At 41.2% G+C, this 27,733-nt stretch overlaps 1 protein-coding gene across 2 annotated transcripts in view; it reads right to left on the minus strand.

Moving 5' to 3' along the window:
* The window catches only part of ARHGEF4 (Rho guanine nucleotide exchange factor 4), a 385,996-nt gene that overhangs the window by 44,278 nt on the left and 313,985 nt on the right, over positions 1-27,733 (minus strand). For both annotated transcript variants that reach the window (XM_014522338.2, XM_025209647.1), the window contains exon 7: positions 19,914-20,053. In XM_014522338.2, the coding sequence (XP_014377824.2) occupies positions 19,914-20,053 (140 nt within the window). The remainder of the gene's footprint in view (positions 1-19,913; positions 20,054-27,733) is intronic.

Here is a 27,733-nt window from a genome sequence, read left to right on the forward strand (position 1 = left end):
GCTGCGAGCAGCGAGCGGGGAGGGATGGCGGCAGCCTGTGGGAGGCAAACGCGCCCCCTCGCAACGCCCAGCACCAGATCCAGCGATATTTCAAGCGCTTCTGCATACAAGGCAATCGGGACTCGGAGTAGACAGGATATATATGTAGCTTTTATTAGACCGAGCAGATTCTTGCAACAACACAAAAAGCATTCTTTCACTGCAAGCTTTCGGGCACAAAAGTCCTTCATCAGGCACTGGAGAAAAGACTGTACAAGTTCTCCTGGGTAGAACTGAAATCGCTCGTGTGCGGGTCGGGGGCCCGCAGCATGCCCCGGCCATTCAGGCTCTGCCCGAGGGGGAGGCTGAGGCACCGGGCTGGGATTCAGGAGAAGTGCGCGCAGCTCTCCTCTCCGCTCCGCTCCGCCACGGCCTTCCTGACGTCCCTACGCCAGGCTCGGTTACCACCGGCAGAGAGCTCGGGGGGCCACAGCAGGACGCGGCTGCAATCGAGGTGCCTAAACCCAGTAGATACCTCCCTTTGTGACTGGATGGGGCCCTTAGCAACCACAGCTTTGCTCCTAGGCACGCGCACATTGCTCCAGTCTCGGCAGCGCAGAGAGGTGGGCGGGATCCCCTCTGGCCAAGAAGGGACTTGAAAACACGTCCTCACTTCCCCAGGGCCTGGGCCATCGCGGGAGTCTGTGACTAGGCAGGCATAGCCTCCAGCTTCCCCCTCCTCCGGCTCATCATAAAAGAAGGGATTGGGTCCTGCTCAGCTCTTCGAAAGAACAATATCAGCACCTACACTTAGAAGTTTCCAGGCTTCTGAGATCCCAAAAGTGGCTTTAGGATCCCGCTCCAAGGTACCAAAGCGCTTTTGGGATCCCACTCCAAGGTACCAAACGTTGCTCAGGTGCTGTTTGGGGAGCCTGCGCTGCTAGCACGGGGCTCAAGAGTCCACGCAGGGGCCAGGTGCTCTGAAGTCAGCCTACTGTGTAAGCACCTTCATTGGCTCCAGGGCTTCACCTACCTCTGCCTCAATTCTTGGTCTTTCAAATGGGGACAGAACTATTTCTTTTGTCCTTTTTATTGAAACGGCCCTTTGTCAGGGGGGTGGTCTCTAAGTATACACAGAAAACTGAAAGATTTTAAATCTAGGGTTTGGGATTGTTTTTTAATAGAAAAATACAAGATGACTTTTCCCCCATTCCCATCTCTCCCCACCTCCAACCAATGCTTTATTCTTCTTTGAATTACAACAGTGCCCAGAAGCTCAGGGCCCCATTGTGCTAGATATGGTCTGAATAGAGAGATGCAGTAATGAAGAAAACAAGGGAGCAGGGGAGAGAGAGAGATGGTGCATCATTGTTCTGTTGTTGTCCTTGTAGTGTCCAGCCACATGCTCCACTTGCTTCTGCCACTATGATATATACAGCACAATATGCATTGCAACCTTTTATCAGCTGTTGACACATCACCACAACAACCTTCCCCCTTCATTTTTTCTGTAGTATCTACATGGGCACAAAAATACTGTGGGACACATTAGGCACACTACACTACTCAACTTCTATTTCTTTGAGAGCTGTAGTCTAGGTAAGTTGTTTAAAACTGACCTATCTTAGGGAATGAGCAGGTGTTGTGTGGAGGGTGCTGACTAGACAACTAGCCTCCTCTGAGGTGTTATACTTTGGGAGAACATCAGATATCTATCATTTTCAGATGCTGATATCAAACAGATCTGTCATAAAAGCAACTCACTGATACCTGCACCTGAAGAATACAGTGAATCTCCCTGCCCATGACCTAAATAGAGAGCAAGAGGTACAAACCCCCAGTGGATGGGACTTGAGCTTTACTGCACATACAGTGGGCACATCTACACATGTGCTTTAATGCACAGTAGACTAATGCACAGTAAAATAAAGCATCACATAAAAAAATGACATTATGCTAATGCACAATAGAAGTCTACTGCGCACTGTCACTATAAAAGCATGCAAATGCACTTCTGCATGTTAGTGCAGCTTCATGTGCATTAATTTAGTACCTCAGAGCTCCTATAAGCATGCAGGAAGCCCACTCCAATGTGCTGGAAATCTAATGTATTGGAGGAGATTCAATTAATCGAGTCTGCTGGAGCGCAGAAATTAATGCACTCCAGCAGACTTTAGCATCACATGAATCAGTGTCCCCATGCTGAAAAATGGTGACAGGAGCTTCGAACTATAGCTCGTTCAATAAGCTTTAATTCAAAGCGCCCTGCCACCATTTTTCAGGACACCTCCCAGAACACATGTAAAAATGCCCTCACATTGGAGGTACTAAATTTAATGTGCATTAGAAAAGATGCATTAATGCACGTGTACACATGCCCAGTATGTTGCAAAATATTCCACTTTCTCTTTTCTTCCACTCTGCAGGGCTTATTGGAGTATACACAGTGCTACACTAAGGCAGCTACATTTGCAAGGGACAGCAAAGGCAAGCTGGTAGGAGCTGGCAAAGCCTCCTGTCTTTTCTCAAACCAAGGGACTGCCTGGCTTGGGGAAGAGGCAGGGAGGGGTGGCTCATGTACTCTTCACCTCCACATCTATTGGAGGAGAGCAGTAGCAGTCCTCCATCCCTTCTCAAGATGGGAGTGACCCCAGGCTCGGGAAGGCAGAAAGCCTTGCCCACAGCTCCACTTCCCAAGTTCCACTGTTGCACTAATTCTTCAAAACTTCCCATTTTCTAACATTAGTTTGAAAGTGTAAGGCAAAGAAAGGCAAAAGCAAACATTTCACTGGATCTTTTGAGAGGAAAGTAAATACTCCTGGAAATGTTTCCTTTTTAGATACTGGCCTGAAGTTTTTTGGAAAAGAGAACTACTAGATACGGAAGGGTGAACTGAGATGAAAGCTCAAAAAAAAAAAAAAAAAAAAGCTTTTATACAAAATTTTATGGGAGGAAATATTTTTTACGCTATCCTTGTTGCAGGGAAAACCTAAATGATTTCCAAGGCCAAAGAATATGCCTATGTTATAATTCATAATCTCTGAACTGTGTTATAATGTTCAACCCCTAGTGCATTATTCCAAAATGCAGAAACATCAGGAGTAACATATTTATTCTTTGTATACCTTAAAGGATTAAACAGCTTAAATAAGGTTATACAGCCACCTTGCTGCCCTTACAGTGGACACTGACTGATGAAGGCATAAAGAGCACAGGTGTGGATAAGCACAATGCTGCAGTCTAACACAGGTTGTTGTACATTCTTTGCTTTCACTACCTTTGGCAGATCACACAACACATCCCCCACCAACATGCTACATTTCATTTTCTTTTTCAGAATTTCTATGAGGAAATTGTTTCTGTGTCATCTCACACTGGTTTTATAGGGCTTTCTTTCCCAGCTGCTTACAGCTAAAACACATTACTTACTTCTGTCACAACCCAAAAGGTGTGATTTTTATTTGTGTGTGCTTCGGCACTGCTAAATTGTCCCCGCTAAATTGCAAGCTTCCTTGCACGGTGGAGTTTTCTGCTGCAAAAGAGAATCCCGGTGCAAGGGAGAATTTCCCACCGATTTGAAGCTTTCTTTGCAGGGTGCATTTCTTTGTTGCAGCACAGAGATGCTCGTTGCAAAGAGTTCCCGCCATTTGTATGTAGATTTGGGTCCCATTATTGGCCAGTTCTAAATTATTCACACGTGGCGGCTAGTGATTGGCTTGCTAGCCGTATAAGAGGCTTGAGTGGTTTCCGCCCAAGTTGGAGGGCTCCACGAACAAGGGAGGAGGAGACTTCACGCTGTGTGAAGATCTCTAAGCGCTGCGGATCCTCACGGACCCAGTGCATTTGAAGCAGGCAGTGGATATCTGATCAATCTCTAGCCTCTCCCCGTCGCCGATAGAATTCCTAGACGTACCCCACCCGCGCACAAAAGAACTGGACCCACGGAGCCTAGCAAACTTCGTGTGAGTTGGTTCAGAGCTCTTCCGGACGGGTACTTTCTTCGGCTGACGCGACGGGCTCGCGTGTTCAGAGCCTTCAGCCGGATTGGGCTAGAGTTCACGAGTCTAGAACTCTTGTCCGCCTCTTTCCTTTTTCTTCTCTGTAACTGCAACTGAAGCAAGCTTTCCAGCCTACACCACTGCCATCTCGGTGTAAATAAACAATCTTTTAAACTACCGATACGCGTCCGTGCCTAATTCCAGAGCGAAAGCCACCCCTCTCCACCCCCGCGTGCCCAGGCTGCTGGCCACAGCCCGCGTGCAGCGCGAAAAAGGGCTCGGGGCGCGCCTGGCCCGCACAACTTCATAGCTAATATTTTGTACATTTTTCATTACAGAAATAAAGTAGCTAGTTCTTCTTCATCACTGACCACGTAGGTGTCTATACAGCAGGCGTTATCACAGCCAGAAGTAATAACTTAAATACTGCCTTGCAGTTTGATGTGTTGTAGAATATTATTCTTATAATGTTCATCCAAATAATACAGTTACGTGAAAAACAGCATAATTTTCATGAAACCCAATACATCATTCATATTAGATACTGTACTTGACTGAGTTAACTTGATTCAAATAGGGAAAAAGAAACATACCAAGTGACTAATGTGTCCACTCAGATCAAGTTAAATTTTGAATAGTAAGCAATCCCAAAGACCTGCTCACAATCAAGTTACAAACCAAGTTAAAATGCCAAAAACTGAATAAATTAAAGAAAAATCAATCTGTTGGTAGGTAATATATTAGCAGAAAGGAAATTTTAAAAATGCTGTTTTTAATTAGTTGTTATTCTCAGTGCAGCCCTTAAAGATTTGGCTCATCATTCCTTTTACATATTTTCTGAGTATGACTGTTTGTAAGAAGTAATGGATATGCACAACCACTTGTCCACCAAATGAAAGCAAGAGTTTCGAGGTTATGTTGGATGAACTGGGATGCAAGAAGTACCTCATATCAATCTGAAAACAGGTGCCTCTGCAGAGAAACACAAAGTCCAGTACTAGAGTTTCTTCTACTGCTCAGTGTAGGCAAAGAATACATATGGCAAACTGCACTTCCCATAAACTAAACGACAGAGTAAGAACAAACCTAGGTGTCAATGCTTTTCTTTCTACCCACTCACAGACACAAAAGAGAGAAGATGAGGGTAATACTATGGGGCAAGGGGATCAAACCCATCTGGCCTCGCATGCGGATCCAGTCTGCATAGCTGGTACAATTCAGGCACTATATGCAGTGCACAACCTGGACTGGCTGCACATACTGCTCTAGCCCTATGAACCACATGCAGCACGTTTCAGCTCTGGGACCATACACAGCACGCCACGTGGGGCTAGTCCGGGACATATACTGCATGTGGCACCCATGCCAGATGAGCCCCATGTGCTGGATCCAGCATGGGCAGCTAGTCTGTGGTCCCAATCCAGACCAGCCCCAGATCCAGTGTGCAGGACTGGGCTGGCATAGGTGCCACACACAGCATATACTGCAGGCTGATCCTCTGTTGTATGATATAGCCATGGCAGATGGTCTCCGCATACTGGTTTTGGCCAGAGCATGCTGTGTCCAGTGCGGGGGGCCAGTCAGAGACCCACAAGCAGCACTGCAGGCCAGATAATAGGCTTTCTGGGCTGAAGCCTCTGCTATAGGAGGTGCTAGACCTCAGTACCTCTTAGGTCAAATGTGTCAGGCATATACAGCACTATAAGGCAAATCCTGATAGGCTATAACTCAGCTGAAAGTCTATTGAAGTCAGTGTTGCCAAGGCATTTTACATCAATGGATAATTTAATTTTCTCCATCACATAAAAATATGAAGGCAAACAGCAATCAAATACAATGCAACCCTTCCTGCCTGTCCCCCAGAGTCACCCTAGATACTGCAACAAAGTTAACTTCTAGCCTAAGATAACATAGGAGAAGGGGGAGAAGAGCATTTACATTTAGGATCCAGTTCAATTTCTACTGCAGTCTTTACGCTGTCAGTACAAGCAACTTTTGCCCTACAAGATATCATAAGAAACAGGACTACTAGGTAATTTCTAAAGACCCAACTACAATCCATTATGCCCCCCTGCCACCCACCACCCTATACACATGTTGAAAGAAAGTTCAGGCTGTACTAGCATTTCTGTGTTCAGATTCTGATATTCTTTAATACAGTCTCACAGTAACTTTTCCACATAAATCCCATCTCATTCAGTGAACAGAATGAAAAGTCTGGACTGAATGAGCAGCTGTTCAATATTTTGCTTAGCTCTTATCATACTGTCCATCATTTATTGCAGATGATTCAAATTCTCTACTGAACACAAAATTAATTATTTCTAAGCAAGCCTTCTTAAGTTGTTCCTACCATAAACCCTTATCGCCTCCTCAACTCAGGCCCCTGCCACACATGACATATATTACACAATTAACTGGTTAATTGCTGAATAAATTGAGACCAGCCACATGTGCAAAGTAATTATCACACAATTACTGAGTTAATCACATAATAAATTTAGACCATGCACATGTGCCAAGTAATTATTATGCCATAAAAATGTCTATCCAGCTGTAAAATAAGCCAACCAGCTGCAAAGTTAGTGCTTGAAAATGTGCAACTTGATAGCTGGTTTCTATCCAGCTTTAATTTGAACACGTGGAAGGGCCCTCAGTCCACTGCTTTCTAGTCCAATCTCTCATCCTCAGTCCCTGCCTCTCCAAGTCACACAATATAGCTGCTAAATTCTAACAAATCTGTACTAAGCATATCTAACCTGTAGTTTTTCCTTTGAGTCTCCTTGAATATCCTAGCCAAATTTGAAGTCCCTGCTCTATGGTTTCTCTCTTTTTTTTTTTTTCCCCCTTTTTTGTGGTACCAGCCAACATAGTTTTCCTTCATATCATTATTTTGGAATGGCCAAACCACTTCAAGTGAAACTCATTGCTACCTGCTCCACCTCTAAAAGATAAAACATGTCATTCCTACACAGGATGTTTATAGTTCCTTAGAATGGATGCTGAGCAAAAGATGGCAGTGGGATGTTTTGTATGCTGAATTAGCTCTCAGGAAGGATTGTGACTAGCAGCTTCCAATTAGATGTAATTTACTGTTTAGGTATGGCCTAAAAATGTCAGAAGAGATCAAGAACAGCTGTTTAAATTGCACAGGGCCAAATACTTTCAAAACGGAAAACAGTTTGTTATAGGTCTACAGTAACTTCTGAAGTTTATAGTGTGTCACGTTACAAGTACACTGAAAAAGAGTTATTTCTTTTCATTCCCAATAGAGCACAGGACGTTTCTCTAGCTAGCATACACCAGGTTATCCAGCCAGGATAGCACTGGACAGTTTACTGATGTTCTCCTGCCAGCCTACTGCAAATGGTTCAGGTTCTAGGATACTAAGATATGGTGTATAGATTATCAATGGATTTGGGACATCAAATGTCAGCCATTTTAATCATGTATTTGCAACCAGCATCTTCAAAGACCATGTTTCCTATCATATTTCCACACCTTTGTTCCTCTCCTCTTCCTTGAAATGATTAAGGAGAAGCACCTAACTCCAGCCAATGTAATTCCACTTGAAGCAATTCTGAGATGGAACATTCTTTGTATGGAGAAAAAGAAATTTTAATTGGAAATTATTTGGGAGTCATAATCTGTTTGCAAGGAGATCATTCATCTTCTGGCCCCTTTACAATTAGAAATGTTTTTTCTAAGGCATAGCATATTTTAGCATTAATAATAACTAAATAAAATACTAGAGCAGCTAAGAATCTTAATCATGGACCAGGACCCTACTGTACTTGTCAGTGTGCAAATACATATGGCATAGAAGGAGATGAGAATGAGACCTGAACAAAGCCTGTGGAATACCCATAGAAAGATGGCAGAGGATCTGAAAGACACATTGCAGGAAAAATTAGTGTGTCCTGGAAAGAACCAAGTTTTAGAAACCAAGGGAGGAAAAGTTTTTGAGACTTGAATTACTGTATTTACTCAGATCTAAGATATGGTTTGCTGGCTGTGGTCAGAGCTGAGGCCTGCCTCCCCCCCACTGCCTCTGTACCCTGTGCTCTCTCCCCTACAGCCTCTTCCCCCACCTGCCCTTCTTCCCTTTCCCTTAGCCTTGCTCCATGTCAACAGGCTCCATCCACACTGCTGCAGCCTGATGCATTGAGCCAGGCCCCATAGCAGGAGTGCACAGCCCACATGGCTGCTACAGGGAGTAGGCTGGGGCCATGCTCAGTGCCCTAGGCTAAACCAAGGACAGAGCCTGCTGGCACAGAGCAAGAATAAGGTTGTGGGGAGCAAGTTGCAGAGGCTGGGGGTTGGGGGGGGGTGAGGAATTAGATAGAGTGGGGAGGGGTGAAGCAAGAGAGGAGAAGGAGAGACTGGAGGGACAGGGAAGGGGGAACAGAGGCTGGGAGAAGGGGCAGGGGGGGTATTAGATGGGGGAAGTAAGAGCCTGAGGCTGCATGGGGAGTCAGGCAGGGAACAGAGTTGTTAGGGGGTAGGCATAAGCAGGGGGCAAGCTGCTTGACCTCCCCACACTATTGCCCCCCCCCACTGCCTGCCCCCCTGCAGCAGTGGCAGAGGAGTGAATTAAAGATGAACCTCCAATAATTAGATTGCATGCATGGGAAATTATAACAAATGTATATACAAATTTATTTGGGGGGTCATCTTAAATTAGATTAAATATGGTACAGGTGTCTGGAAGGAACTGGAGGTCAGGAACTATAAACAGTGCATCCAATGAGCCTAGAGATGAAAAGAGAAAGGAAAAAGCACAGTAGTGGGAGAGGCAATTAAGCATCAATATGCTAGGCTGTAGGTTTTTAAGACAGAAGATATTAAAGCATAAATACTGTATTGTGTGGGGTGGGTAGTAAAATTAGGCGAGGCTCTGGCATTAGGTGAGGCTTAGGACCTGGGTAGGTAAAACACACCACAGGAGTAGTCCCTGGTCCCTGAAGCAGCTCCATCTCCCCACCTCTCTAGTGGCAGGTGAATCTTCAAACACTATTTAGAATGTGGGTTTTCAGCACATTTTCATGGCACTGCATAGTGCACAGACAAGCATTCGATTACCTCTATTTTCTTAACAAAAGCTGTTTGACTGGAGTTCAGTATCAGGAAATTGCTATGAAACACTACTCCTGTAATTAATGACTACTGAATGAGCCAGTCTTGCCTTCAGTTGTGGATGTGAAAAATAGTTAAATGACTTACAACAAATGGCACTGTAAAGCATACATGAGCCAGCATGATATATTCAGTAAAGTTCACTTGGCAGCCCTTCTCATCATCTTCTGATGGAATTAAAAGAGCCCTGGGGAAAAACACCCGAGCTCCATAGAGTACACAAGCAACTCAGCTACTTGGAGATAATAACATTAATGAGTTGTGTTCAAGGAACAGACAATTAGACACTTTTATGGAGGAAAACATTACAAAACCAGAAAAGCTAGGCAGAGAGAAACTTTACAGAGACAGACTTATTGGGCCAAGTAGCTTTTCTAGTCTAGTAATTATTGATGCCTCTAATCAGGCCAGCCAGCTATGGAAAATGCAGTAAAGCAATGTGTGCTGAAGAACAAATATCGACAGATTGTTCCTGGTAGCGTGTCCCATTTGTCTAAGGAACTGATAATAACAAAATGTATGGCTCTTCATGATTCCCCCAGAAACACTGCAGAACATCGATTTCAACTAACCAGCAGTGGGGACGGGAAAAACCTGCTGCCTCCCGGCTCACCTGATACATGGCTCCTCTTCTGATCTATGGAAAATGAACAAGATATTCTTGCTTGTATTACTAGCAAAATAACTGCAAAGGGCTAAGCCTTTTGCTGAGACAACACATCCAGTCTCTTGGACAAAGCTTGAGTGACATTCCCTAATATCAATGTGATTTCTTGATCAGATGAAGGAATAGCAGCCTGTACCATGCTGTTGGAAAGATGGGTTGGCCAGAAGCAAGGGCCCCAGGAAAGGTAAAGATTAAATGGGAACTACTAAACAAAAAGTTAAGCCATCTCCTTAACCTGTGTAAAATCTTTGTAGCTTCACCAAAGTCAGCTGAGGCTCAGTGCACAGCACCCGAGTCTCTGGCCAGTTACTAATAATGTCTGCAGGAGTATGGTTTCACAGATATGTAATGTGTGGAGGTCTGCCAGTCTGCTCCAAAACCACAGACTAGCAAAGACAAAGGAATCTATTCTCCTTCCGGTGTTGTGTATGCATGTGTGAGGATGTGGGAGTAGTGGGGTTAATGCAAGTAACATCCATTCATTCCCATGGGAGTAATGGGTGTAAGTCCCCTGACCTGTAAGAGAACACCATCACTCAGAGAATATAGTGAGGGTAGTCTAATGGGGTCTATGGCACAGCCCACTCAGCTGCACTTCAATGAGCTTTGGATCCAGCACTTAAAGAATTCTGTTGTTTCTAGGATTTGAATATCTCCATAGTCCTAGTTTGCTGCCTTTGTCAAAAGGATAAAGTAAGATTTAAAGGCATCTGTCAATCCTATCATTATGTCAAAAGAATTTGTGAACTCTGTTGATCCCCTACCCCCAACCTCCACCCACTTCTACTGCCATTGCCGTCAGTGGATATAGGACTGGCCCTTTGTCTTGAGGATGGTCAAAGCTGAAAGGCAAGATTTTAAGGGAAGGGGAAGGAATTATCACCACTTCCTAAAGCACCAGAAGTCACAGGTGAGGCAGGGGGACTTGCATTTCTCTGTCACGAGATCCAAACAGGTTCTGTGGAGCACAAGGAAAATACCTTACAAGTAGGACTAATAAAACCCTTCTGAATTCACGCGCCATTCCATGCCAAAATATATGCTTGGAATAGCCTAGGGATAACCTTGGAATATGCCTAGATCTACCTTCACTCTGCACTCATTGTCAGCTCCTGAGCCCCATGTCTTCAATGAGGCCTGTGTGAAGTAACAACCACATCCTTGGCCACCTGGGGGGAAAAAAATAAAACAGCATACCCCCATCATCTACTCTACAGACTGCAACATGAACTCCAGCCAGCAAAAAAAATTCATTAACAGCTTTGCTTATTTACAACATATTGACTCAGTATAGTTGGAACATGAGTTCCCCGAAAACCATACAGAATCCTTAAGCTCTGTTTTACAGTAAATGGAGTCATGAAATATTAAAACTTGTAAAAAAATGTATTCTATACCAAGGCAATACATTAATGTCCAGTAACTCAAAAATCATGGGATTAATTTTCTTCAGACTTCATATAAACTTTCTCATTTGCCTTAAGAGTGTATCTGTGGTTCTCCAAGCCAAATCAATATCTAAACAATATCTGGGGTTAAAACAGAGCTTTATACTGGGAAGCTAAAACAGTGTATCATAATGGAAGTTGGGAATAGTCTTAACCATGAAGAACCTGCTACCACTCTGTACCATTACTAACAACTCTTAATGATCAAACTAGTTTTCCAACTTGATTACTAGTAGCAACATTAATATTAAATTTGGGGAAGTTACCTATAGTTAAGTGATAGTCCTAATGAACCTGCTAAGATACTGGATAAAGCACAGACCTTCGTGGTATTTTAGCATCACAGACCTGTCAGATTCCAATAAACCTGCTAGATTCTGCTAAATACCTTGTCATCACAATTTTAGACTCTGAAAAAACATTTAATTTATGGCAAGGACATGAGAAGAAGCAGCACCTGTTGGAATTAAAAAGCTGTTTTGATAGTTTTCCCCAAAGAATCATACTCGGTGATAGAGCATGATGTGAGGCTCAAAGAGGTGGAGCCAGACCAGGTTGCCCTGTGTCTCTACTGCATATACATTTTTGGAGGATCCCAGCACTTGTGACAGGAACACCCGGTTCCATTCATGAGTGGGGAGCTAATTAGTACATGGCTCCTTTGTGGGGGCTATCTGGAGTACAGACACATCCTGAGCAGTGCTGAGCTATGGTGTCACCATGGCTTGAAACACTGTTGACTCTGCTGGGGACCAGCCCAATGAACTACACGGGAAATCATGAAACTTTTGTTTTTTAACTAATATCATATATAGTTTGTAAAACATATAAGTAGGTACAAAAGTGCTGCTTAAAAATGTGTTTATGGAGTACCTGTGCTAAAACTTGCAGCAGTTTCAAAAAAGGTAAAATGCATCAATTCTGGATGAACTAAATCTATGGGTACTCATAGTAATTTGCCTGTAAGAAAATTACTACACACATTTTTATTTCAGTCAATGTTTTCAAATTTGCTACTCACTTCCATGTGCTCAGGGAGAGCAAGGTCTGACAGTAAGGGATGGAGGAAACTGCTGCATGGGAAAGAGATTGTGGGGGCAGAGGGCAAGGGGGCCACCTGATCCCTTCAGATTTATTTTCCCTGCTGTAGCAGTAGGAGGGAAACAAATTCAAGGCAAACCTCCAATAACTAGATTCTATACCTGGAAAATTCTAACTAATTTGTAATTTTTCCTTATACAGAATCTAATTATTGAGGGGTTGTTTTATATTCAGGATCATCTTATATTGGAGTAAACATGGTAGTTTACAGGGGACTGAGGTGAAAATTCCCAGTACCAACCCTCTGATTTGTGTATTTATGCTGAGTGACATTTTCGTATCTGCTTTGTCAGACACATATTGAAGTTTCTGATCTTTAACCATTATACTGTCTGTTGAAAAAAGGAAAGGCAGACCCTGTCCTTTCTGCTGTGTTTCTTAAAATAAGTTTACAGGGAAAATCACTGGTCAGTTTGGAACAGGTCCTCCTGACATAGTAAGGAAGTAGGATGCACTTGGATGACCCTCCTTGCTGTAATAAAAATCCATAGTTTTACCTCTGGGGCTGCTGCACCCTAGGAGCTCTATAATGGGATGCTAAAACAGCATATAATAATGGAAGTTGAGTGTAGTTTTAACTGTGAATAACTCAGCTCCCAAGTTAGCTGCCCAATGAGACTGGTGCAGCAGAGGATCTTGATGCATAATATATTTCTCATGGTCTTGTGGCATTGACAAAAAACTGCAGGGTTTGCCGGTTTGTTTGTTTTTAAATTTAAATGGTGGGCAAAGGGTGGTTTATGAAGAAATATTAAGAATTTGCATGGCTGAAAACCAAAACAAGTTGACCAGAAAACGTGAAATGTTTAGATCTAGAATCCATTACTCCTTTCAAAGCATGCCGGAAGCTCCAGTGATCATCCATTCATGTGCCTAAAGTTACACACAGGCTTACATTTTTTACTGGATCTGCGCCTTCGACATGGGAGAGATGTTGTCTGTTTCTTGACCTTTACAACACTGAGCACACCGCCAGAGCTTAACAAATACATAATAACTGCTGCTTCTAATCCTGTTGTCACTCTTGGCTACAGTTATGTGTGGGAGGTATCAATAGGGACAGAAGCCAACAGAAAGAAGCGAGGCATTTGTTAACTGGCAGTGTTTGCTTTACTATTTGGCAATTGGCTACAAGAACAATGTACTCACATAAAGACATAAGACATGATCAATCACCTCTCCTAGTTTATGCATGAATAGAGTATATTGTTTTCAAAGCACTGATTATAACTCGGTATGTTGTGGCTGAAAATCTAGTTTGACAATTTCTTTTCAGCCTATGTTGTGGCCCAGAAAAAAAATGTCATTCTGCAGCAAAATGTGACGCAGGTAACATCATTCTTTAAAACTACTTTTTTTTCCCCAACTATTTGTTCATGTAGTTTATGAAAAACACATATTAAGCTAAGTTGCTGAGGGATATGGTATTCTCAAATATGGTGGACAAAGTGAAATTCTTGTTTGCTCTGATTTTTCATTGACACTAACATAAGTTATAAAATATTTAAGTTTTCTTGAAGTTCACTGAAACTTACCTAAATTGTTTGGTAATAACCCATTCTGGAAGGACACTGAATGATGGCATTACTGACTGAATGATTAAAGTTTTTAAAATATTTCAGAATCACACAGAAGTGATGGCTAGGCACTGAACAGTAAAGGAAGCAGAAACTGTAATGATACCATAACTATCTCCTTTGCCAATTGGTTCCTATAACACATGCCCCACTGTACAAAAGAAAGGGTTTTTTTCCTAAGAACTCATTATTATATCTATACTTTTAGGTGTGAGCTGATGGATCCCTTTGTGAATCACTATATATGGGCAACTGCAAATACCATATTTTCTCACATATCACACGCCCCCACGCACCTTGCTTTTAGAAGGCAGAATGAAGAAAAAGAGATTTGAAAAAAAGATTTCTCCCAGAATCATGAATGCCTAGAGCAAGAACCAGGCCTAATCTTTAAAGATCTCTGTACATTGAGCTGGAACTACCATCTGCAGCGGCTCCTTTAATTTAGTTTTTTATTTTGGCGCTCTCCCCCTCCTCCCCCCGATGGGCAGAGGAACCCCTTCGGTTTTAGCTATGTCACATTTTTCACTTTCTCGGTGATCAGTGGTAGACGGCTGGGTTGGAGGGGCAAGCAGTGAAATTAAAAACACTGAAGGAGCCACTGTGGGGGGCACTTCCAGTGTGATTTGCAGAGATTCCTACTAATCTTAAATTCACTCACCCTCCCTTTCCTGCTTAACCAAAAGCTGAAACCTTAGCCATGGTTGAAAACGAGTCTCAGTGGGTACATACAATTTTGAAAAGAGCTAAAAAAGAGAGTCTCCAGAGCAGTATAAAGTTGAAAAGAGACCAGAAACAGCCAGCAGACAGCAAAATTGCCTAAAGATAAAGTGGAACAAAGGCCATTAAGAAGTAGAGACAATAGATAACACCTGTGGAGTGAAGAATCATTTGACTCCTTCAGCTGCCTGAATAGAAATGCCACTGCTGCTCCTGAGTGGATAAGAATCAAAGCACAATTCTTCTATTCTAGAAATAAAATAAACTTCCATGCTTAAGACATGCACTCCAACTTTTGGGGGTGAGTAGATATGTGGGGAAAGGGTGCTTGTGGTATGTGAGTAAATATGGTAATATAAAATATTATAAAGTTGGCCATCTAAGGCTTACTGGGATTCTATAATATATTTTACATGAAACCCTGGGCAAATGGAAGTCAAAGATACTGCCATTAACTTCACTGGGACCATAATTTTACTGTGTTTCCAAATACGTTAAATTTATTAATATAGATGACTAAGAGAAAGTTATGAGCTTTGTAACTACTTGCAAATACAGTTTCCAGAAGTTTGATCCCTTCATTTGATATGTTGGGGAAGATGTATGGGAGAAAAATCAGCAGCTAATTATCAAGTACATGCTCAGATACAGTAACACATTTTTCAAGTTATGCAGCAATCTTTTCCATTTACAGGAAAGGGTATGAATGACTCCTCTACACAAATCAGCCATGCCTAAGTCTACTTACCTAGATCCATTAATTTTATTTGATGGATGATAAAGTATTATTTTCTTTTCCATCATTACCATTATAGGAGTGAGCAAGAAGATTTTGTATATAACCTGGTCAATTGGTATTTTTACAATATATAATGTTTTCATGTAGGACTGAGAAGACTGAGAAGCATTAAAAGGGCAGCTTTTTCTGACCATATTTTACAACTTCTTGTACTTCGGAAACAATGCAGTACAATGTGTGGATCTGTTGTCTGGAGTTGCCTCAAAGCAAAAATACAGTTCAGACCAAATGTCTCTTTCAAGCCATTCCTTCTGGTGATGAGAACCCTTTGACACAGAGCCCCTGAGAGGATTATTTTTCTCTTTTTTAGGAACTGATTTATATAGCTCTGTCCTAAACCCCTATTATTACTTTTTGATTTCTTTCTTTCTTTCTTTCTTTCTTTCTTTCTTTCTTTCTTTCTTGTCATCACACTGTTCTTCTCAGTAGTCCCTGTAAATCTTCCCAGTTTGCTTTTATCCCTCCAACCCTGCTGCCAATAAGTCCTGGTTTCATGAAGGCTTCATTGTTATTCCAAAACAATTTTTCCTGATCCAAAACTGATCCAAACAAAGTTAAAAATAAGGAACTTTTGTGTGCCTAAACACATTTTCTCTTCCTCTGCTTATTTGAAAATTTCCCCCAGAAAAAAAATTGGCATGGTTTCACTCTAGACCAATAAAGCACCACAGCAGAAGCAATAAAGCAGAGATAATACTGCTTGCAAAAGTTTATTAAATGATTGTGTATTAGCTTCTTCACCTGCAATTCCTCCCAAGGTGATTACTGAAAATAGTCAAAAAACCCTCTCATAGCAATGATTATTATTTTATAGAGTACATGGATTTTAATGCACTGATGAACTCCCTGGTGGCTGGGAATCCAGGTTTATTTGCAATACATCCTTTTTAAAATCTCAGGCATTTTTTCATGGAAAAATACTTCTATTAAAGATTAATATTTCATCTCAGTATGCCTTTCCAGAAGGTGATCACATGAAGAAGCGTTTTGACAATGCTATCTGATGTCATATGATGGCTTAATTGCCCCCGGGAGCCAATTGGCTAGTAAGTAAGCAATCAGACAAACAAGAAATCAAGTTGTTCTAGCTGACCGGCCAACAGATCCACCAGGTATGTTTCAAAGACTAGGTACGTTGCAACTGCTTTGCATAAACCAATATTCTTTACTGACTTAAAATCACCAAATGGATAGCAACTTACATAAAATGAACAGTTAAGAAAAACATCGTTATCCTCAGTAATAAAAAATGATCAAAGAGAAACTCAGATAACGTATGATGCATACAGAGGACCATTTCCAAGGAAGAAAAATGGTTTTGAGAATTTATCAAGAGGCATAAAGGTGCCCCTGTATTAACTGCTGCTGCCCTCTTTGAAGAGGTGACTGTAGAGCTGGAGGCAGGAGCCCAGAAGAGACTCTGTTAGTTGAACCATCTCCACCGCAGTGAGCTGGAACCTCCCTCTATATTAACTACTACTGCCCTAGGAAGGAGTCCGCAGACAGCGACCAAAAGGTACTGGCCACTTTGTAAGGCTGAACTATTTTAATGCAGTTTAATTTTGTCTATCTTTATGTATTGCTGATTTATGTAACATTCAATTACATAAAGCTTTTTGAAGAAAACTGATAATCTCTAAAATATACAGTATTTTAATCCTCTCCTTTAAATAGATCCAAACAACAACATCACCCCCCCATGACACTACACTTATATATATATATATATAGATAGATATACATATCTATCTATTTATATATATAGAGAGAGAGCGAGAGAGAGAGAGAGAGAGAGATTTACACATATAGATACAGGCAGACAAGGTTCCTTGGGTGAATCTGATATCTTTTATTAGACCAACCCAAATAGTTGGAAAATAGTTATTAGGCAAGCTTTCAGGTTCAAAAACCCTTCGTCAGGCTAAGGAAGTCTCTGCAGTTGGTGTGTGCTCATCCAGGAAGAGCACATACCAACTGCAGAGACTTCCTTAGCCTGACAAAAGGTTTTTGAACCCGAAAGCTTGCCTAATAACTATTTTCCAACTATTTGGGTTGGTCTAATAAAAGATATCAGATTCACCCAAGGAACCTTGTCTGCCTATGTCCTTAGACCAACACGGCTACAACCTACACCCCTGCAACATATAGATACATACATACACACATATTTATATATCTATATCTATTTAGATTGTAAACTAAAAACTTTGAAAGTCAGCATATGAGGAGGAAACATCCTCCTCCCCTCAAATATTCTCAATGTTTCCAATAAAATATCTTCCCAATGCTCCCAAATATATCAGGGTCTTCCTCAGGTAAACATGGGAGAACATACTACTGCCACTTTAATATGTACCACATTCAATCCAATTCCCTTCATTAATGAAAGGAAGGGAACATAGTAGCACAGGGAACTGAGCAAGATAAAGATTTGCAGCAAATTTTGTTTCACCTAAACCAGTTTTCCATCCTTATCTAAATACTTAGTCTTTGTACACAGAATCCAGCAGGAAAAGTAGTGGATATTAGAGTCTCAAGGCTGCTCAAACTAATGCTGGGGAACTGGTGGGCCTCAAAATTACGTTAGAATAAGGGAAATGCAGACACTTTGCATATCTTTTCACCCCATGTCACTGCTCTACCAAGCACAGAAACAGAGGAATACAAAAATTGGGGTCTATGTTTTCCAAACCATTAACATGTTATTTATAGGCAGACATGCGATTTGATGTCTAAATTTTCAGAGAGCAGAACTGATAAAATGGGCATTGGCTCCTCCTACTGAAATTACTATTTTAATGCTTTGACAAAGTGAAGTCCTAACAAATAATTCTCAGGGCTTCATTTGAGATGTTCTCTATTTAGTGATGGGGAAAATCAAGAGTAAGAAGTAGAGGGGATATTTTTGGTTGAAAATGGCAGTAAGGTATCCAAGTATAATGATCTTCAGTGTGAGTTAGACTAGTGACAGAAATTACACATAAACTAGTTTAGTGATCAGAAACTGGTTTAAACCTGTAATAGAACAGCAGTTCAGGGCACATAGGCTGGGAGACATGCTCTTGCACCCCCACCTGCTGACCTGGATCAGTGCAGGCCTCTCCCTGCCTTTCCCAATTGAAAACTGAATGTTAGTTCAGTTTGTTATTGGTTCAGTCTACACAGCTTGAAGGAAGCTGCCTAGACTGAATTGCTTCTGCTAACAATGTTGTATCCAAATCACCCAGACCAGGTATACTTCTTCCCTTACAATTTATGTCAACAGTTCCCTCAAATAACATCCATTTGTGTCACACTATCAAATTAAGGGCCATATCCTGACTACTACTGTGGGGAACTGCTGGAAAAGAAGATACAAAAAGTATCTTCCTTCCCTCCAGTGTAGACAAGGTATCCACAAAGGCATCAGCATGGTTTCTTGAGCACAGGATAATGAAGTGGCTGGAGTGGGACAACTGACATTGCTCTACTCCCCCAAGTTGTGCCTGCAGGCTGCTGCTAGAAAGAACACGTGTTGCATCTTTTTAGAAAAAGTGGTTGTACCTACCGGTTCTGAGTATGCAGCTCAGCACCCCACACCCAGAAGCATTACACCTCTATCTGACAGAGGCTTAACACCTGAGCCAACACCACTCCAGCCATGCCCAAGCTGTGAGCAGGCATAACACATCTTTTATCATTGCCTTTCCCTCTGACAGAGGTCATATAAAGGTAAGAGGAGCGTATACCAGAGCATTTTAGAGGCTGCAGGATGGCCAGGTTTAGCTCTTTCAATGAAACGTTGATTTATTCACCCACGAGAAAAAGACTACTGCACAGCAAGAAGCCAATTGTAATGTACTGGGAAAAGGCTTCGAATCTGCCTAAAAATTGTAGTCAGTTCCTGCCCATTGACTAATTTTCTACTCACCATTTCAATTAGACAAAGAAATAAATTCTTATCTGACACCAGAAATTCAACTGATGTCAAACAAATAAATTAAAGAGCCTTTGTCAAACCATCACAAACGCATTGCTTCCCTGGACACATGCTTGCACTGAAGTTTAGAGGTTCAAACAAGTATAAAGAACAACATTTCAAGGTTTCGGTTTCATCTTTCTGTCTTCATTAACTGAAAACACTAAGCTTCTGATCACTCTAGCAATTTTCACTAGCTCTGGAATGTGCAGCACACTAGTGTCTTAATATAGTATTTCCTTATTCCCTAAAAATATATGAGAAGAGAGGAACTCGTAACTAAAATAAAAGGAGCTGCAGTTCCATGTGACACCATATCAGCATCCACTTGATGCTGGATCTAGCAGTTCAAGGGGAAGCCAAAATGCTAGCTCTGGACAACATCACAACTAAAAGTGTTGACCTAAGCAATTTGAAATGGATGCCTTACCTATTTATCCAGGACCCTGCTGGCAATGATGTCCCCTATAACTAAAAACCAGAAGCAGTATCTTTTCCCCCACTAATTCTTAGATCTACAGGAGCGATACCTCATTAATAGCAAGCTGTTCTCCTCCTCCTCCAGGGTGGCCATAGCGGTGATTGGAACTCCGGAAGTCCTCATATAGATCTTCCTCACTTCCCACATCATCTGTAAGAGCTGTCTTATCCAGTGGCCCATCAGTGATCACTGCAACAACAACACATGACCGGGTAAATGAGGCTGCTGACCACAGACATGAATAACAGCAGATAGGAAAAATTATTGATTTGGGGTTTTACAATAGGTTTATTTTAAAATATTCATATTTCATATAATTTTGCTCATATTATTTTACTTTTGCATGATCAAAAGGTGCCAAACATCACTAGAAGTCAAGCATGAAGGCAACAGGTATGGCAAAGAGAACAACGGCATTGCATATGTGGCTTAGGGAATCACCCGTGTTGTGACAGGGTGGTTGAACGCACATGTCTGTTCAATCCCACCTCACTATGGCCAGACTCTACAAACACAGACCCATAAGTTCATCTTTGCACATGCAAACATTCCCATAGAGACCAGTGGGTCTGATCCCTGAACATGTGCTTAGTGACATCCATGTGTTTGCAGAATCGGGGAATAAATGAACAAAACTAAAACTGCAAAAGAAGTCTCAGCCACTATCATGATTGATAGTGAAAAAACAAATCCTCTTCTAATTTTTGCAAGCAATATATACAGTTGACCCAAAAATAAATAAGTCAAGGAAAGACAAAACAATGTTTGGATTGAGGTATAAATCCTGAGGGGTTTAAGTTGTTTCATCTTTGAAAAGTGCTTTTGGTATAAACTTCCAGGATTTGAATTTATTACCAATTTTTTACTTTGTTTTAATAACCATGTTTGTACAGTGCAACTGCCAGGTGATTTATGGTCATTTATGGTGTATTAGATCATCACAAAGTGACATTGGTATCCTTCAAGGTAATCTTATGCTTCAAGAGTTTGTCCGGAAAGCTCACAATTCAGATAAGGGAAAAATATCTTCATCTACCATACAGTGCAGTATGAAATGCCAGTTAGGTACCACCAGCTATTTCCTATTCCTGTTTTCACAGTTTTGTGGGTCACATTCTACTCTGAGAAAATGGATGTGCTCTAGATATTTATTCACGTAAAGGAGACTGAAATCTGGTGCTATGTGCGTATTTCCAAACATATAAAGCTAGATCCTCAATGGAGTCTGCTGACTGACACCAGCAAGGACCTAGGCTCTATATTCTTTTTTATATTATGGTATACTCTACTGCTGTTTGGCGCCATTCAGGCAATTAGGAAAACATATCCCTTGCCTCTAAGAGTCTACATATGTAGTCACAGGGTTCCAATCAAGGCAAAATTTGGCCCTAGAATAAGGATTCAACATATCCATTAGCTTTTTCCTCTACTCCAGAGACAGATCTGGGAAGTCCCTCTTTTTTTGCTCCTTTTTGTCAAACAGTAATGTTTTCCAATTAATCAAGTACTTTGTATTTATAAAGGCTGTGCTACCCAATTAGGCAGACAGGTTTAATTTTAAGGAAACACCAGACTAAACCAGCACATTTCACAGAAAAAAAATGGGGTTTTATTTTTTGGTTGTTCATTTTATGGCCTGAAAAATTCCAGGAAGCCTTAAAATTGATTAGTAACCAAGGAACAGAAAATAAGGAAAGGATATAAAAGAAATATTTATTCCTTCAGAAAGAGCCCCATTTTCCCAAGCTTTCCATCTTCATCCTTTGAAGATTAGAGCTGAGAAACAAAGCAAGAATACTGGTTCTGGAGGCTGGCCTGTAAAGTGTATGCTCTCCTCATGACATTGTGACAAGAATATTGTTCTCTATTGACACAGACATATCATGAAGCAACACAAGAATATACCAGGCCTGAATGTGGCATTCTTGATTAATCAGCTGATTAATAGGGCAACAAAAGCGATGAGGGGACTGGGACACATGACTTATGAGGAGAGGTTGAGGGAACTGGGTTTATTTAGTCTGCAGAAGAGGAGACTGAGGGGGGATTTAATAGCAGCCTTCAACTACCTGAAGGGGGGTTCAAAAGAGGATGGAGCTAGACTGTTCTCGGTGGTGGCAGATGACAGAACAAGGGCCAATGGTCTCAAGTTGCAGCAAGGGAAGTTTAGGTTAGATATTAGGGAAAACCTTCTGACAAGGAGGGTAGTAAAGGACTCACAGGTTACTTAGAGAGGTGGTGAAATCTCCATCCTTGGAGGTTGTTAAGACCTGGTAGACAAAGCTTTGGCTGGGATGACCTAGTTAAGGATGGTCCTGCTTTGATCAGAGGGTTGGAGTAGATGACTTCCTGAGGTCCGTTCCAGCCCTAATTTTCTATGATTCAGCTTTATTTTAAACTCATATAATTGAGGACATTTTAAAACTTTTGACAAGTTGACAAATTCTTTGCCTAGATCCAATGCCTTTACAATTTATTTTACATGAAGTGCTTAATAACACTTTGGATTTCAGTGTGTGCTTGTCTTTCAATATCCACTACTACCACAGGAGGATAGGAGGGTACTACCAACATCCAGATTAAGTTGCCCATGAATGAAGCCAAACGTTTTAGAAGGCTATCTTCTCCCATTAAATAAAACAAGTACTGAAATCCTAAATCCAGTTCTGAAATCATTGGAAAACACTGAAAGGATATCATAACAGCATAAAAATGACATGTATGCTTCTCACACACAAAGAAAAATTTACCAATCTGCTTTAGAGAACAGGATTGTTAATTATAAGACCCTTGAAGGTTAATTTTTACCAAATACATTTCAGCCTCAAGTACTGTGTCCTGACCATTTACACGTATACCTAATTCATTTAATAGATAATATATGTTTTCTGATTCTTTAACTCAGATTATTTCATTTACCTGATGCTCTGATAAGGCAACATTGCTTTTATTTGAACAAGTACTGATTGGTATTTTTATTCTGATTAGCAACTGGTAGTAGAATAAAAACTAGACAGTTTATAAGATAAAGAAGCATACCCCAATGATCTTTAAATCTGAAAAAATGTAAGGGAGATGAGACAAGACATCAAAGACTATGCAGAAAAAATCATACCTGACAGAAGAATAATTTAATGGATCCAATGTTATTGCTAGAACTGAATGAAATTAAGAAAAAGAGATCGCCATCTGGACTTCAGTAACACTCTTACTCTTACTGACTACACTACAGATAACATCATATTCAACTAAATTTTCTCTGCTCAGGCTTAAGGTCCTTTCTCTTAGTCCTGTCCTCTATGGCTACAGAAAAAAGCACATCTCCATCCTCTCTATAATGAGGTATTTGAAGGCTTTAATTAAAATCTGCCTTGGTCTTCTCTTCTCCAAACTAAATAACTCTAGTTTTTCTGTCCTCATAAATCTTGCTTCCAGGTTCCTAACCATTTTTTGTTGCTCTGTGCTGGCCTCTCTCCAATTGGTCCCCATCCTTCTTGAAGTGTGGGGCCCAAAACTGGACCTAGTGCTCTAGGTGAGGCTTGATACCTTGATACCTCCTCCCAACAAAATGTTGAGCCATCAAAGACTACTAGCTGAGTAAGATGATCCAACCAGTTATGTATCCACACTACAGTACTTTCATTCAGTCTGTATTTCTTAGCTTATTACTGTCAATGTTATAGGAGACAGTGCCAAAAGCCTTGCTAAAGGCAAGATATATCACATTCAGTGCTATCTCTGTATCCACAGAGCCTGTCACTTTATCATAGAAGGAAATCACACTGGTCAGGCATGACTTGCTGTTAGTGAATCCATGCTGGCTCTCCTGATCACCTTATTCCCCTCTAGGTATTTCACAATACATTTCTTGAGGACCTACTCCATGATCATCCCAGGTTACCTGAAGCACAAGCCATGACTAGGTATGCTACAGAACAAGAGAGAATCCTTCCCCCACTGAGGTCAATGGCAAAACTCTCATTAATGGGGCAGGGTCAGTTCCAAGGATTTCAGTCCAATGCATTGCTTTGAATGAGGCCAAGTCACATGTAATGCATATAGGTAAATAGGTCTAAAAGGTGAGGGTTTAGCCACACAATTAAAAGCACAATCCTTCAGTCTTTGATGTCACTGGCAAAGCCTCCACTGGTTTTAGTGATGCAGTATCTTCAGCTAGTGGGCATGGTTGTAACCCAGGGAAGTCAATGGAGCTATACCAATCTACACCAGCTGAGGACCTGGTCCTACAGTTCCCAGGCAATGCTCTAGAAATGCAGTCCTTTATTACCCACACAGGATACATCCCCGCATGCAGTGATGTGCAGTTGATGTGGCAAAAATAGCAGCACAAATTTGTGCACATGGGGTTGGTGTGGGGCAAATTTTCCCAGTGGGGTAGACCTCAGCAGCCTTACCTGAGGTCCTGGGGGCCTCCTGGGACAGTGTCAGCAGTGATCCAGCTGCTCAGAGCCTAATTGGCAGCCAGAGCATGGCTTTGGCTGGCCGGGCTCCATTACTGGCAGTACATACTGCTGCCACATGTGCCATGCCACTTTATGAAGTAGGTTTTTTGTTTTGTTTTTTTAACACCAGGATCTCTCATTGTCAAATTTTGGTGCTCGCTGCAAATTTGCAGTGCAGCGAATGGCTGCATGTGTACCACGTGCAGTTTGCAGCACTGCAACCACAAATGCGCACTCATCGGGACACACCCACAGAGACCACAACACCTATTGCAGCACCAGTCTGTCAATGCTTCTACATCAATGTTGTACAGCATGTTTTGTCAGGATTTCATAACTTAGTCATTTCTATTCATGTAGCATAAAAATTCATTATTTTAGTTGTCAGAAAAACATTTATTCTACCTCAGAATGACTGAAGCATGTATCAGACCCAAATGAAGTATCTTGATTATTCACTGTTTGAATGAAAATGTATTGACTTTCATACATAATTGCAACAGGACAAAGATCTATTGATTATCTGCACTTGAAGCTTCAAATACTATCAATGGAAATTATATGCATGGGGAGATTACACCCTTATGATTGAAGTAGAGTTTGCTGGAGAAATATTTAACTGCCCAAGCATCTGACATTTTAAAATATGTTAGATAAAAACCATCATAGTCCCATTATGACATTGCCATTTTTTAATATGTAACCTACAAGCTCCCTGTTGAATGTACTCCAATAACACATGCTGCCTAAACAGCAATTCTGGGATTGAGACGCAGCATGCTACGTGTAAAAACTCAGAAGTATTTGGTGTGCCACCTTCATCATTTAAATCAGGATTTTTATTTTGTTCATACAATTTTTAAAACTGATTCCAGTATTGCCAATGGTACACATACCACCCTTTGAGAACTCCTGGCATAAAGTGTGTGATACTTAGTATGGTCATTAATGAATGATTTTCTTGACAATTTGCGTTGCGTGTTAAACTTCCAAAAACATAACTAATTATTTTGCAGTGATGAATACCTTTTAGCTAAAAATTCCTCCTTGTATTCAGTCTCCATTAGCATGAGACATTATTGCTTCCTACAGGGTTCCATTGTTTTTTCCTTTCTATATGTTCTATGATAGTTTCATTACCTAGAGTATGATTGTCAGTTTGAAAAATGTTTCCTGACATCTTTAAAGCTTTCTGATTTTTCCCAGATTTTTCTAGTTGTTGTATGATCTGTGCTAAAATGAGAAAGGAGAAAACTCCCAAAACTCAAGGGAAAGGTTCATTTGTACATTTCAAAATGTTCTGTTAAACCTCTTGCTCGTTGTATGTGCTTTCCTTAGCTGGCCTTGCTTAATTTTCATCTACAGATCAGCCTCATCAGTTTTCCTTGCAATCTGAAAAAAATACTGGTAAACTGCAAAGAACTCTGCTGCTCATAAGCATGGAGAAAATTTCAGGTTCTTATTCCAGGATGAAAAATAATCCATGGAGAATTTTAGGGACATTTAATCAAAAACACTGATGCTCAAGATACCAGGAGAAAAAATTAAACAAAATGGTTATTACTAATCATTTGCTTTGAAGCAGCTTACTGGAGGGAGAACCCTGAAAGCTGATTATCTAAAATAAAAAGTGACCCAAAGCACTAGAAAATCAGTCAAAGCAATAGAGAAGTGAAGGTTTTTAATGTAAAGACTTTACATGCACAGCACAAACCAGGTCAAGGAGGAAGGCAGTAACCACTATAGACACGCACAAAAAAAATCTTTTGAGAAGGGTTGATATAAACTGTTAAAATGGCAAATGAGTTTTTTCCCCCTGTAACTTTCACTGACCGCACAGGAACTACTGGACAGGCCTATATTAAGCTGTACAACAAGCAAATTGGCCTTGATGGCTCCTTTCCCCCTCCACAGCAAAGGTGTGTTTCCATCTAACACTCGAATGCATTGATGTGGCCACAGCTGGCCTTTTACTTTTTTCTCTTCAAAACCCAATAATCTAACTGAAAATCACAGAGCAGTAAAAAAAACAAAACAAAACAACCCCCCCCCAAAAAAACTTTCCCCAAAAATCAAGCCTCCAAACTGTATCCAATTAATTTAAAGCAGATTTCTCTATATTTTATGAGGCTGTCCAGATAAATTCCACTGAATTCAGGCACAAATCCTACCATACAGAGTATGGGGAGGGATAGATGCTGTGATTTATCACATATGCTTCCTGTGCAAGTGTCAAAATGCAGCTTTCTATTGCTAGGAGTCTGAGCCTGAGCTTGGGATTTATGTCATAAAAATACTCAAGCAAATGGATACCTCTGTCATGCTAGCTTAGGAGATATTTTTCTAGGTTGGGAAGCAGACACTGCCTAGAGAGAGGAGAAAAGACTCGCATAAACCTGTCTGCAGACTCCTAAATCCAGAACAAGCAGCACTGCGAAGAGAAGGGTACAAAAGTCTGAGCCCCACCAGCAAATATCCCAACCTGTGAACAGAGAAGGGCTTACCAAGAACCATGCAAACTCAGAACAGCAACAAACACAGCTGCCCCTAGTTATACTGCCCTGTCAGCAGACAGTACAGAAGATTATATATGGGAGATGTGAATAAAAATGAAGCTCAGGTAAATAGGTTAGAAACAGTAGAGAAGCACGAAGGGGAAAAACAGTCTGGCCTCCTGGTTTTCTTAAAGCTAAGAAAAGAGTGACAGAGTTCTCTCTACACCAGGGGTTCCCTAACTGTGGTATGCATACCCCAGGGGGGTACGTGGGAGAAACTGTAACGGCACATTTAATTTTCATTATAATAATAATTAGCATTTAAGGGTTAGAATATAAAATGTATGCTGGTGGGCAGCTGGTATATCCGGAAGGAGGTACACAATAAGAAAATTTTGGTAACCTCTGCTCTACAGCATTAAAAGATAAGGAAAGGAAGCAAGAACACGCTGTGCTCTGCAAAGGGACTGTAACAAATTAATCCCTTGCCCTGTTCCATAGAGAAGCACTGGGGAAACTGCTCCACCAGTGCTGCTCTTGGGGCAGCACAGTTTATACCAGTCCCTTTCTCATGGCCATGGTAAAGGGGAAAATCAAATGTAAATTTATGATGATCATGATTATGCATCTCCCAACCCCAGCTCACTTCATGACCTCACTCAAGCAAGTCTCTTGGATCTGGCTTTGAAGTATCTTTGTCTTTATAATGGCTATACCCACTATGTAACTGTACTGTTATTAGAATATGATTTCAATTATAGTAGCCCTAAAACCTCACCTGAGCTTAGGGCTGTGTTGTGCATATATGCCCTATACAATACATGCCCATAAAGAGAAAGAGGCTCTTACTTGTAAAGTTAACAATCTAAGCAAACAACAGAACCAAGAAATGATGGGGGAGGGGGGGAGAA

Source organism: Alligator sinensis, unplaced genomic scaffold (genome assembly GCF_000455745.1).
Source record: "Alligator sinensis unplaced genomic scaffold, ASM45574v1 scaffold237_1, whole genome shotgun sequence".
In the NCBI taxonomy this organism is placed as follows: Eukaryota; Metazoa; Chordata; order Crocodylia; family Alligatoridae; genus Alligator; species Alligator sinensis.